Source organism: Prionailurus viverrinus, chromosome E1 (assembly GCF_022837055.1).
Source record: "Prionailurus viverrinus isolate Anna chromosome E1, UM_Priviv_1.0, whole genome shotgun sequence".
NCBI classification, from domain to species: Eukaryota; Metazoa; Chordata; class Mammalia; order Carnivora; family Felidae; genus Prionailurus; species Prionailurus viverrinus.
In genome coordinates, this window is record NC_062574.1 from 36,247,865 (window position 1) to 36,261,504 (window position 13,640).

At 36.2% G+C, this 13,640-nt stretch overlaps 1 protein-coding gene across 7 annotated transcripts in view; it reads right to left on the reverse strand.

Moving 5' to 3' along the window:
* Positions 1 to 718: 718 nt before the first annotated feature.
* CDC27 (cell division cycle 27) overlaps positions 719 to 13,640 on the reverse strand; it is a 70,041-nt gene continuing 57,119 nt past the window's right edge. For 3 of the 7 annotated variants that reach the window (XM_047832014.1, XM_047832013.1, XM_047832016.1), the window contains 4 exons: positions 12,113 to 12,241; positions 6,349 to 6,423; positions 5,380 to 5,472; positions 719 to 3,514 (listed from right to left, as the gene is read on the reverse strand). In XM_047832014.1, coding sequence (XP_047687970.1) covers positions 5,398 to 5,472; positions 6,349 to 6,423; positions 12,113 to 12,241 — 279 coding nt within the window. In that variant the 3' untranslated portion in view covers positions 719 to 3,514; positions 5,380 to 5,397. Of the gene's footprint in view, positions 3,515 to 5,379; positions 5,556 to 6,348; positions 6,424 to 12,112; positions 12,242 to 13,640 lie in introns of all 7 variants that reach the window. The other 4 variants (XM_047832011.1, XM_047832010.1, XM_047832015.1 and 1 more) reach the window with 2 other exon arrangements.

The window sequence follows — 13,640 nt, forward strand, 5'->3', positions numbered from 1 at the left end:
ATGTTCTACTTCTCTTAGGATTTTTTTTCGTGATTTTTAAAACAGATCCTGAATGGAACAAAAAAGCTTTGTATCCCTTTTAAATAAATATTGGAAGTCATATATATGATTAAAGAACAAGCAGGTGAGTTGCAAAGTAGCAGCTGCTGGCAAAGGGCTTCTGTTGTTTGAAAAAAATATATACTCTAAAAATTACCACATTTTGGTCACAATATTAATTTTGAAATTCCAAATACTAAAAAAGGATGTGAGTTAAAAAAAAAAGTGTATGTATGTATTTGAAGAGGGTGTAAGTTAAAAAAAAAAAATTAGAGAAACACTGCCCTAGACTTTTGTGGAATGTAAAACTTAATTTTTTACTATTTTGCTGAGCCTTACTATAAAAATACAGATGGCACAGCTGTTGTATATCTTCAACCACTTGATTATAAATTGCTTTCAAAAGTAATTTATTTGGATTTTCTGTATCCTTTAATGAATTGCAAATATATTAACAGAAAAGGCTTTCCCCTCCCCCCCACCCCCAGGACTGTACAACTTCTGAAATAAGTCAGGAAAAGAAAAAAAAAAAAAGACAAAATTACATTGTTTCAATGCAAATAGAACACACACATCACACCCACACTTGCATTTTCCCAGGTTTTCACAAAGAAAACAGGTCACCATATTTCTCAGTGAAGACCCATACTATACTCTGGCTAATCAGAGACTTTCAAACTTTTTTCTTCAAAAAGAGCATTTTTAATAGACTAAATACTGGTTATCACTGAGTTTTTGTTTAAGGTACAACAGCAGCATGGTTCAAATGTAACTTGCAGTTCTTGGAAAAAACAAGAATTTTAAAATAATGAAATACAGAAAAAGTAGGGACCACCTTTCATTATTTTGAGTACCATTGTTCGCTTGAAAAAATATTTCCAACCTTCTAAAATCCCAGAGTTAAGAACTATTTCCAAGGGGGAAAAATATCCAATGCCACAACATAACTTCTGAACAAGAGTGTGTGTGTGTATACATATATGTATGTGTGTGAAAAGCTTAGAGTTAAAAAAGGATGTTAAAGTTCTTGTATTTTAAATTTCCTTCAAAGTAACTTCTGAAATTTCAAACATTTTGCTTGATCAAAACGTATGTCTTTTTCTGATTGTTTGATCTTCATTCCAGGCAAAAAAAGAAAAAAAAAAAGCAAAAAAACCCCAAACCAAAACAAAACAAAAAACAAGCAAGCCAAAAACAGTTACTAGGTGGGAATAAGGCTTCAAATACCTAAATATTTTGAAAGTAGGTGTGAGGAAAATGAAATCAGGCTAAGCTTGGGCTGAGTGTCCCTCAGCCAGCCACTGCCATGGTGTACCCTCCACAACTATCTTTTTATGCTTGGTCTCAAAATAAGTACCAGAAAGGCTCTCACCTCTGGCACAGGACATAAATTCCTACTATAGAAAAGATAACTATTCATCAGCAAATTATGTTCTGAGCTTAGCGTTCTCCAGGGTTTGTAACAGAGCTCAGGTTGAAGCTTTCTATGAAATTCTCTATTTGATACTGTTATAGCGCTGGCTTATGATTTGCCAATTAAAAAAAATAAAAGAGTATAAAATTAAATATTACAGAACTAATGAATAAAATGGAATATTTGTTAGAATCCAAGTGCTAGCCTTTGGGAATTTTTAATGATCTTCATTTACTCCCAAACTTTCTTTTTTCTTATAAATTATTTTTTTAAGCAGCACATATTACATAGATTTAGGTACGAAATTTTGTTAAATACCTCTCTGGCACCAATTACCTAATCTAAGACTCGGACTTGAATTAATTTATAATGGTATCTAATCCACATTCAAGTGAGATTAATAGTAAATGATAGAAAGTAACTGAGTCTACAGGCTAAAATTTTCTTCACATCTTCTGTAGTCCACCTTATTTTCACAACTTGACTAACAAGTACAGGTAACCAGTAGATAAATTTGTCCTTCATCAAAGAATCCAAAATAATAACCGTAGGCCTGTCATTCGTAAGAAACTATAATTTGTTATATTCTGACATTGGCACTTAAAAAAATGTTAACAACTAAAGTTCCTCTAAAAATTTCAATACATTACAATAAAGGAGATACACAATTTAAGACTTTAAATCTGTTACTGTGAAATTCCAATAATTCCCATTTTATTATGCATAATTAGATCTTTAAAATTGTGGCCATTCCCCAAAGACACCAACCTATATTACGACACACTCAGGAGAGAACTCATCTCCTTCATAAGAATGGTTGTTTTTTTTTTCCCCCCAGCTAAAAATTTCTAATATCCTAAACCCAATCACTCTTGGTAAACATTTTGGTGACTCACACTACTGAAAATAATTTGAAGCAGAGAGCTGAAAAGAATGGAAATGACCTCAACCAAAGGTAACTACACATTCTTGCACCCTGCTTAAACACTTAGAAAAGTCAAAGGGATACTTTCTTGAACAAATATAGATTCAAGGTCATGGTACAATTTTGATTGCATTAAGGCTTTGCTATCATGATCTCTTTTAAGTCTCTCCACTTTAGTGTTCTCATTTTGATTCTTATGGTGAACATAAATGGTTATTAAGGGCCTTGTTTTGGCTTTTCAGTGGGCAAACACTCTATCATCTCTGAATGTTTAAGGTGATCCCACAGAGCTCAAAGAGAAGAGGCAAAATGGTAAGGGAACAACTTGAAAGTTTGCAATACCAAGACAATGATCAACACTTTGAAGCAAGATGAATAAATTAAAATTCTTGGTTAGACATTAAAGCATTCTTGCCAAGAATAAGTGTACGCTGTATGGAGGGATAGTTGATTCCTACACATGAGTCCCAATATGCCCATTACATTTGTTTATGGGAGACACTGCAAGTTTAAGGTAATTTACATTCCTTGGCAATCAAGTTACTCTGTTATAGGCAATGTCTTTTATTGTTCCATCTGGCACTTGCTAACACCATTCTTGAAGAACCTAGAAACGAAGGTCAGTCACTCTGTTAATCAGGAATAGAACCAAATGAAAACAAATTTTTGGAAAACGACCAAAAAATTCTGGTTCATCACTATTTTCCATACCTAACGGTTCCTTCAAGATAAAACGTTAACTCTTCCTTCCATGATAGCTTTCAACAAAGGGAGATTAAAGAAAAAAAAAAAAAAGAAAAGAAAAGAAAGTTCCCCATCTTACCCCCCTAAATTGTCATTCGTACTGGTGAAAGAGCCAGTCTTGTTAGCAGCTAAATATTGCACTGCCTTTCATTCTGTGTACAGTCAGGGTCCAATGAAAGTGGCACACTCATTGTCTAAGTGATGGATGATGACACTGCCGGCTCAAGAGTGAAGACTCAGTATATGGAGGGACAAGAAACATGTCAGCACTAATCACACATCCAGTTGCAAAAGTCTGGTTTCCGGAAGTTAAAACTCATCACTTTCAGCTGCATGAAGTTGTGTGTCGTCTGCGTCTGTCATGCTGCTCTCCTGGGATTCATCTGTTCCCACTTTAAAAATAAAACAAAAGTCTACAGTAAGGTGTCTGATGAATATTTCTTGTTGGTTCATGAAAACAAGGGAGACTATTCTACGTAGAGATGAGATCTTAAATTAAGGCCCTTAAAATCCTGACATCCTTCAATCAAATGCAATTCAGATTCCTTATTTTACAGCATGTCTGACAAGACTGGTTTACTGCATTTAACCTTTAAGAGTTTTAACAAAGCTACCTCTCCCTAATAAATTCCTTATTCCAACACTAGGAATTAGAACTAGTTCTCCATGACATTAAAAAAAGACTGACATTCCCTCCAACTGTTGACTCCACTCTGGGAATAGTCCCTGCTAGTCCACAGAAATATAGAATATAACCCTCAGTTCAAAAAGGGTTATTGGGATTATAGGAATTATAATTTTAATTACAGCCTTTTGCCAAATTTTCTGGAAAAAACCATCTTAGTTTGCCTCATCAGAAGTTTCTCAATTCTCTTACTAAAAAATACTATTTTTTAAAAAAATGTATTTACTTGAGAGAGAGCACATGTGCATGAGTGAGGGAGGGGCAGAAAGAGAGAGGGGGAGAGAGAGAATCCCAACCAGGCTCTGTGCCATTAGTGCAGAGCCTGACGCGGGGCTCGATCTCGTGAACCATGAGATCATGACCTGAGTCAAAACTAAGGGTCAGACGCCTAACCGACTGAGCCACCCAGGTGGCCCTAAAAAAATACTATTATATGAGGACTTAGTTCTCACTACTTATTTTAAGATATATACTCAATTTAGGGATAGAGTATTTACTACTGCCTTAAACTCTGTTCCTTCCTCTTGACCCTTCAATTAATACATATAAGCCATATTTTTGGATTGTGAATTTGCCAGAGCTTCATAGAATTTGAATAGTTACTGCAGATCTGTCAATACTTTAAAATGTGCAAAATTGGGGCCCCTGGGTGGCTTAGTCAGTTAAGCATCTGACGTCGGCTCAGGTCATGATCTCAAGGTTCATGAGTTCAAGCCCCGAGTTGGGCTCAGTGCTCAGCTCAGAGCACGAAGCCTGTTGCGGATTCTCTCTCAGTGCCCCCTTCCACGTTAGTGCTCTGCCTTTCAAAACTAAATAAATGTTAAAAAAAAATTAAATATATTTTTAAAAATGTGCACAAATTTATTATTCATTTACTTATCACTTATAATGTCTTCAACATATTGTCACATCTATCATCCTGCCCATCCCACTCTGAATTCCTATGAAGCAGATAAGGCAGGCAGGCATTAGTTACATATTTAAACTCAAACTGAGGTCCAGGTAAAAATTTGCCAAGGATTTGTTAAAGTCACACAGCAAATTAGGTTCAAAACCGAGACTAGTTACCTGACTCCACATGCACTTTGTTAATATATTGCCATAATTTAATTTCCCTAAAATTCCATTTGGTATAAAGAATATACCACGGTTAGAAAAACAAATTAGGGGTGCCTGGGTGGCTCAGTTGGTTAAGCGTCCGCCTCTTGATTTTGGCTTAGGTCATGATCTCAGGGTCATGAGACTGAGCCCCATGTTGGGCTCAGCATGGAGTGTGGAATCTGCTTGGGATTCTCCCTCTCTCTCTGCCCCTCCCCAACTCGTTCTCTCTCTCTCTCTCTCTCTCTCTCTCTCTCTCTCTCAAATAAACTTAAAAAAAAAAAAAAGAAAATTAAAAAGCAGCCCACAAATTCTTATGCAAAAGGTAGCTTTCTGAATACTCAATACTAGAAAAAATGTTTACTCTGTGTCATAAAGAAATATCTGTACTGCTCTGCCTAACTCTGAGTTGATGTTTTACTAGCCCTCTGGTTTGATACACTTAGAAATCTAATTCATATGGATGGTACTCACTGATTTGTTCTTCTTGGGTTATTGGCTCCTCATCATCTGGAAGGTAGCGCTTGTCAATTGCCTCTTTAATCTGGTTATTGGCTCCTTTAGGATCTAAATCCATAGCCCAAGAGAAATTCATCAGGGCGAGGTGCGTTTGACCTAACTTCTTGTAAACCTAAAAATAAACAGCAGCACTACATTTTTCATTAAGTTGTGAACTTCAATTATAAAATCCTAAACATTAACAATTTAAATAGGCTTCTAATTTACATGCTGTAAACCCACTCTGATGAGTAGGTCATTTTCATCCTACAGAAGAACTCAGACTAACTTTGGAGTTACTTTTGATATAATCAGATATTTTCAGAATTCCTTGTCTCTGTCTCTCCAATAGTGAGCTTCCAATAAATCACATTCTGATCGGATCAATGACAATTGAAAGAAACGGACTATAAGCTGCTTGATTAGCAATTCATTTACACGGATTTCAAATGTTGTTATATCAACTCCGAACACCTGTCCACCGTTCTCAGCCTCCTTAACCAGTTGGCATTTAGGGGCCCAGTCTGTAAAGTCCTTACTAGTCTGGCTTTGGAAATCTCGGAAGTCGTTTCTTCTAATTAAGACAACACCAGCCATTAATTTACTTTTTTGGGGGGATGCCTACATATTTTATGGATAATTGGAAGCTAAGAGCTTTCCAAGATATAGTCTCAGTTATGAACTCACGGCCACTGGCTGCAAGTGCTAATATACTTCCCAAACCATAGTATGGTTAGGATATACGGTGTATGTTCTTATTCCTTCATCAGGATATCATCTTCTTAGATCTTATAACTAACTCTGTTCTTCATTCCCAGAGCATTTAGTTCAGAGATCTAGTTGAATTTGCTCAAGAGATGTTGCATAATATGTATAATATTTCTCCTTCAGAAGTTAATGTTTGTTATAAAAGTCACAGTTTAGGACCTTGGCCCCAATCTTTACCTTTCCTATTAAGAAGTAAACGAGGGATTCTTTGGGAACAATTTGTTTCAATTCTTCAAGTTCTTGTAAAGCGGACTGAAAAAAGCAAAGAAAAACAGAGTAGCAAAATTTTACAAAGTTCTAACTAAGCAAGTATTATTTGATTTCCCAAATCATCTTAACTAAAGCTTACTAGATCTTTATCAATGCACTTCCTTATTGCATTAATTCTTGTCATGAAATAAAATGCATGAAAAATACTTATGACAACAGGGACTAAGAAATGGCAGGAATTCACCAGAGTACCCTGAGAACACACACACGCAGGTGGTGACAATACTTGCTTTGGTCACCGTTTTATATAAAATAACAATGCTCCATTACACTGTGTGTGTAAGAGCTTTGGAAACTAAGTTGCAGAACAAAATAATTCCGAAATTCTGTTCATAGACCTTCTCCCTGATGCAAGCACCAAGCTTTGAATACCAACCTGCTATTTTAACTAATGATGAAGAGTCTAAAATTTAACCCTCTGAATTAAGTCAAAATTGTCTACAAATCTTTTGGCCATCACTAAAGGGGTTGGGGAAATTGAGAGAAAAGATAGAGAAATAAGATTTGTATTTAAAAGAAAGACATGATGATCAAAAATAAAACTGGGTCCCCAACTGAGATACTGTCTGCTTTTCACCTAAGCAAATGGACAAAAATAAAAATAAACTTTGATATATAAAGTTACTATGACTGAGGGGAATGAGGCATTCTCATCACTGAAGGTAGAAATGTGACCTGTTGCAAAGCCTGTTTGTGAACTCTATTTAGCATTACCTATTATGTTAAAAACTGCATGTAACCATTAATTCAGCAATCCTGCTGCTAGGAATTTATCCCAGGGACATATTCAAAAAAGTTCATTAAGCCATCTTTGTAAGAACATCCCATTCAACATGTTACTGCAAATCATTAGAAGCAATGAAGGTGTGTCTAATCATAGCCTAGTTAAAATAAATTATGGTCCATCCTCTATGGAACACTAGATCTGTAGGTACTCAACTCTATGCTTAAAAAAAAAAAAAATACAATAAAGTATGTGCAATACTATTTCTTTTGCAACAAAACATATATGACACATATACAAATAGTTATGTGGGTATTCTCATAAACACTTTATAAATACACTTATGTGAACACATATATGTTTCCTTTTTTTTCTGGCAGAAATCAATACCTATATGCCCCTAATCAAGGTAAAGGTGGCTTACCTTTGGAGAGGGGATGACTGAGGTGAAGGGGAAGACTTTCTATTTTTAACATGGTAGCTTTCTCAATTTTTTGAATTTTCTAAAATAAATATTATACTTTATTTCTCTTTAATGTCCATAGAGATTATCTACTTTTCTTCTCTATACATACCTCTTTGTAGTAAAACAAAATCCAAAGTAAGTCAGGTTAAAAAAAAAAAAAAAAGATAAATACCAAATATCTATCCACAGAAATGTTAAAGTGGAAGAAAAAGCAAATTACAGAATATGTGTAGTTGTATTAGCTTCTTATTTTGTCATAACAAATTACCACAATTTTGATGGCAAATAAAACAAATTTTTTTATCTTATAGTCTGTGCATTAGAAATACAATTTGAATCACACTGGGCTAAAATCAAGGTGTCTTCCTTTCTGAGGGTTATCTGTTTCCCTGCCTTTCTTCCCGGACTTTTTAAAGGCTGCCCGCATTTTTTGGCTTGTAGCCTTCTCACGCTGGTTCTGACCACAGCTGGCAAAGATCCTCCATGTGATCTTTAAGATCCATGTGATTAGACTGGGCCCACCTGAATAACACAGGATACTCTCCCCAACTCAAGGTCCACATCCTTAATCACATCTGCAAAGTTTCTTCTGCCGTGTAAGGTAACATAGTCACAGGAACCAAGGATTAGGGCCTGGACATCCTCGAGGGGTCAATACTCTGCCTACCACAGTAGTGTAAGCCTACTTTGTTACAATTCAAAATATGTACATGATGAGAAAAAGATCTAGAGAAGTGTGTCCTGAGTTGTTAATAATGCTCCTCCCTTGGAGGGTCAGCTTATAAGGTACATTCAACCTCGTATTTTTTTTATACTTTCATATTATTTGAGTTGTTTGGTAACAGGCTTATTACTTTCATAAAAAGCCCCCACAAAGATACAAGGACTAAAGCAGTGATCAAAGATAGTGGGCTAGCAAATGTATCAGAGGATTATAGAATTTAGGTAACATAAGGGGATTTATACGTTGATTGGTATGAGACTTTAGTTTTATTTCTCTGAAAAGGGTGGAAAGGAACCAATCTTACTTCCCAGTTATAAAAAAGTTTAGTACAGTCCCATCCCACCCTCCCTTCACCTAAGGCCAAATGTAATTTCTTGGCTTTTGTAAAATTTTTACTGGCATTATCTAAAATGAAAGGTTCATATACAATATTTTTGTGGCAAGCAGTGTGAAAGTAGCCGTGTGGTAGATTCCACAGATTCATTACCATACTAGAGTGACGTGTGACATTTTCTGTAATAAAAAAGATTGAGAAAAGAGTAAAGGCACACACACACACAAACACGCGTGCACACTCTCTTGGGACAGTGTGTTTGTGTAAAAGGCTGTGTTTTTTACACAAGTATGTAGGGGGCTCTGGTGCAGCCTGAACATTTCACATGTTCCTAACTGCTGGCAACCCATGAGAAATAAACTCAAAGGACCGCTGGGCTGAATGGGTCTGAGAATCACATCTGCCTGTCTAGGAATGGAAGATTTACTACATGTGGTAAGTCTACGAGGTAGACTGTTCTCTTTTCCTTCCATACTAGTAAATATTGTAAAATATACACGGAATAAAGTCTCAAGATAAAACATCTGTGGTCATGGATATTAGTTACTTAAAGATCACTGTTACACCTGTCCGACATTACTGACAGGGACTGATGAAGCCTGTATCACAATGAAGAAGCCTGGGGCTGACTTTTAATACCACAGAGAAGCAGTTCTCACACTTGTTGGGTCTCCAGACCTCTTTATACTCTTAACGTTTATTGAGGAACCTGAAGAATTTTTGTTAATGTGGGGTATAGCTATCAATACTTACCATATCAGAAATTAAAACTTGAAAAGCTTAAAAAATATTTATCCATTAATTTAAAAGTAACAACAATAAAGCCATTACTTGTTAACATAGATAATATCTTTCTAATGAAAAATAACTTTTTCGGAATAATAAGTCAGTAAGAATAATGGCATTGGTTAATATTTTTGCAAATCTCTGGTTGATAGAAAATAGCAGCACTCTCTTATCTGCTTCTGCATTCAATCCATTATGTCATGTAGCTTTTGGAAAATTCCACTGTACATTCGTGAGAATAAGAGTGAAAAAGGCAAATAACATCTAAATATTATTATGAAGATAATTTTGACCTTGTTTACTCCTTGAAAGGATTTCTGGGGACCTCCAGAGGTTCTCAGACCACACTTTGAGAATCACTGCTTTAAAGCAATCTTAATCGGAACAGTGCACTCCAATCCTTCGCTGCTACACCACACACGGTTCAGAACCGACAGCTTTTCTAACTGTGTGTTGTAATTGTTATAAAAAATTTCATGCATCTATCATACCTCCCCACCTTGATAATCTAATTACAAAGACTCATTGAGAAACAGTGTCTAACATAGTGTCAGAGTTCTCATTTTTGCCCTGAAAAGACTTAAGATTTACAGCACATTAAATGGGGTGATATTAGCAATGCTTTTGCCACAGAGAGATTGAGGTGGCCCTCTAACACCATTGGATTTTCATTTTGGAGCCAAGACATTTTGGAAGCAATCAGTAACTTTTACTTATGCCCCTTTTTATATTATTTTAATATAGGTATACTGGATACATCGTGCTTCAAAGTAGGTCTTATAATTTAGCTGATACTCAAAAATGGCTATGACCATTATAACTTGAACAATGGGAAAGATTAGAACTTGGGCTTCTTGAAGCAAGTACAGGGCTGACTTAAATGGCATAATATCTGGTAGGTGTGTCGGCATTAAAATGACTTTAAGAATAATTGAATAAAATCCTTCAACTGAAGAACCTGACCCCATATCTAAAGAGGTTATAGGGTGCCTGGGTGGCTCAGTTGGTTAAGTGGCTGACTCTTGGTTTCGGCTCAGGTCATGGTCTCATGGTTCTCATGGTTCGTGTTTGGGCTCTGTGTGGGGGGCTCTGTGTTGACAGTATGGAGACTTCTTGGGAGTCTCCCCCCTTACCCACCCCCCATCCTTCCCCTGCTCACTCTCTCTCAAAATAAACAAATAAACCTAAAAAAAAAAAAAAAAAGAGGTCCAATGAAGCAAAAACATGAAAACAAAAGATGAATTACAATTACAGCACCTCAAAGAACAAGTTAAAAGTTGAAAAGTGTTTATTAGATCTATTTTTTTCTTTTTCCTTTTTTTTTTTGGAGAGTGTGTATGCACGTGGCACAAGCTGGGGAGGGCCGAGGGAGAGAATCTTAAGCAAAAGGTCTATGCCCAGCGCAGAGCCTGACACTGGTTTGATCTTATGACAGTGAGATCGTGACCTGAGCCAAAGAGTTGGGTGCTTAACCAACTGAGCCACCCAGGCGTCCCTAAAAGTTGTTTATTAGATTTAAAAGAAGCTTTTATAAAAGAACAAAAACAGTAAGGACTAGACATCCACTTCTTTGATAAAGAAAAACAGAGTAAGATTAGTGGAAATCACTGAATAAATGACAATGAATAAATTAGATGACTGATCCCTTATACATCTTTATTAGTCTGCAAATGTTAAGAGCTTAATATTGGTCTTGTATTTTTCAATTTCAGCAAATGTCAATGTGTACTGGAAGAACTGACTTCTTGGGAGAGTCTACTAAAATGGATTATTTGGTCCAACATTTTCTGTGCACTTAACTTTGGGTTTTTTGTTTCTTTGGTAAGTTTTTACTCTTTTTAGAAAGAAGAGCCTAAATTTATTAAAAAAGTAAACTGAACTTTCAATCAACACTTTGGAGTCATGGTTTGTGACTCAGTAAATGATAACAAAAAAACCCATGTCACTTTATGCCTCTTTTCTCTTTCTCAATTTTCCTTCTCTTCTTTTCTCAGTATATGTATGTATGTATTTTTTTCAGGCTACAGCTCCGTAATTGGGAAAACAGAGTGAAAACTAAAGACAGAAACACATCAGACTAGATCAAGTAGCCTTGTTCTAAGCTTTTATAACTCACTATACTTTTCCTTTATGTATTCAGCATGCACTTTTTTTGTGATTATTTGATTAATGTCTATTGTCCCTCTGGAAGGGTGCTAGCTGGTGAGCTCTTCAAAGGTAGGAAATGTGATTGCTTTGCTTTTGCCCCTTTATCCCTAGTCCCTGACATGGAATAGGCAGGTACTCAGTACATATTTGTTGGATTATGCACAAACATTCATCTGTCACCTGCTCAGATATATTGGTCTTAGGGGATGGTTTAGGTCTTACCTTTAAGATAACTCCCTGATGGAAAAACTGCCGTTCTATATACAGAATCTTTACAAGGGATAAGGACATATTCCTAAATAGCCACACACTCATCCTGCATATCAGTATTTCATGAAAAAATAAAAATCACAAAAGAAAATAAATAGCTTTTGAAAATGGGAAAATAAACTATCAGAGACGAAAACTATAAATAAATTTTGGTTTATTAAAAGAAGGGGCAAAACTTAAGCAATGAAATGCTGAAAACCATTAAAATATGTATCTTACCTTATATTTTTCATTTGCAAATAAAACTGAGGCTCTGTGAAATTTGCATAGAGGATTCTTGGGATCAATAACAATGGCTTTGTTTAGGGTATCCAAAGCCTTCTCAGATTTTTTCAGTGCATGCTGAACCTGTAAGAAGTAAAGATCACATTAATGTTTCCTTTTGATATTTATGGAGAAAGGTGAGAACCAAATACTGTCACTCAAAACCAACACAGAAATAGTAAAATCACTGGGGCACCTGGCTGGCTAAGTTGGTAGAGCATGTGGCTCTTGATCTTGGAGTTGTGAATTTGAGCCTCACATAGAGATTACTTTAACAGCAACAACAACAACAAAAAGATAATAAAACTACTAAAGATGTATGGTCTAACTGGATTTTCCACAGGGTTAGGTGGACTCAATAATTGAATACCTGACTATTAACAGAGTATCTCTAAAGTCTCTTCCAATTCTATCTAGTTCAACTGCTTCACTTTCAAGATGAGAATACTGAACCCCAGAATGTTAAATACTTTGCTCTGGGATCAGAACCTAGGTCCTCTGGCACCCAATCCACCATTATCCATAATGATAATCCATATTGATAATTCTATCTGTAGAGCAGATATTCAGTTACTTTTAAGTCTAAAAGACAAGGAAAACCCTGGTTTTCCCTTCACAAGAAAATCTGTACTATTTAGCTAAATAATACTCACATTTCAATAGGTTTATTATGGTCCTCTAAATATTGGGCTTTGCTTTTTTTGTTGTTGTTTATTTATTTTTGAGAGACAGAGCATAAGCAGGGGAGGGGCGGAGAGAGAGAGACAGAGAGAGAGAGAGAGAGAGAATGAGAATGAATGAATGCAAAGCAGGCTCCAGGCTCTGAGCTGTCAGCACAGAGCCTGAGGCGGGGCTCAAACTCACGAACGGTTAGTTCATGACCTGAGCTGAAGTCAGAAGCTTAATGTACTGAGCCAATCAGTTCTTCTCCCAAAATGAACAGTGAAATCTCAAACTAACATAATTTCCTCACATTGTACGTCCATTCCCACAAAAGCCAAGCTTGCTGAGAGAAAGAGAAGGGCAGAGGAGGGAAAGAGGAAGGAGCTGGGTAAGAGGCAAGAACAAAAACTTCTGGTACCATGCTTACAGAGAAACTAGTACGAGATTTCAGAAAGCAAACAGACTTTTTCTCCTATCAACGTACAACTTATCACCCATAAAAATGGTGATCCAAAAACGGACTCAGTGGAATAATTGGAAATATTATCTACCATCATGCATGGATTTGAATCATTTTTAATATCCTATCCTAGAAACATTGTACAAATCTTATGATTAAAAAAATTAAGTCTCTGTTCTGATTTTTGAAAGATATCTTTTGAGGCGCCTGGGTGGCTCAGTCGGTTAGGCATCAGACTTTGGGTCAGGTCATGATCTCACAGTTTATTAGTTTGAGCCCTGTGTCAGGCTCTGTGCTGACAGCTCAGATTCTGGAGCCTGCTTCAAATTCTGTGTCTCCGTCTCTCTCTTCTGCTCCTCC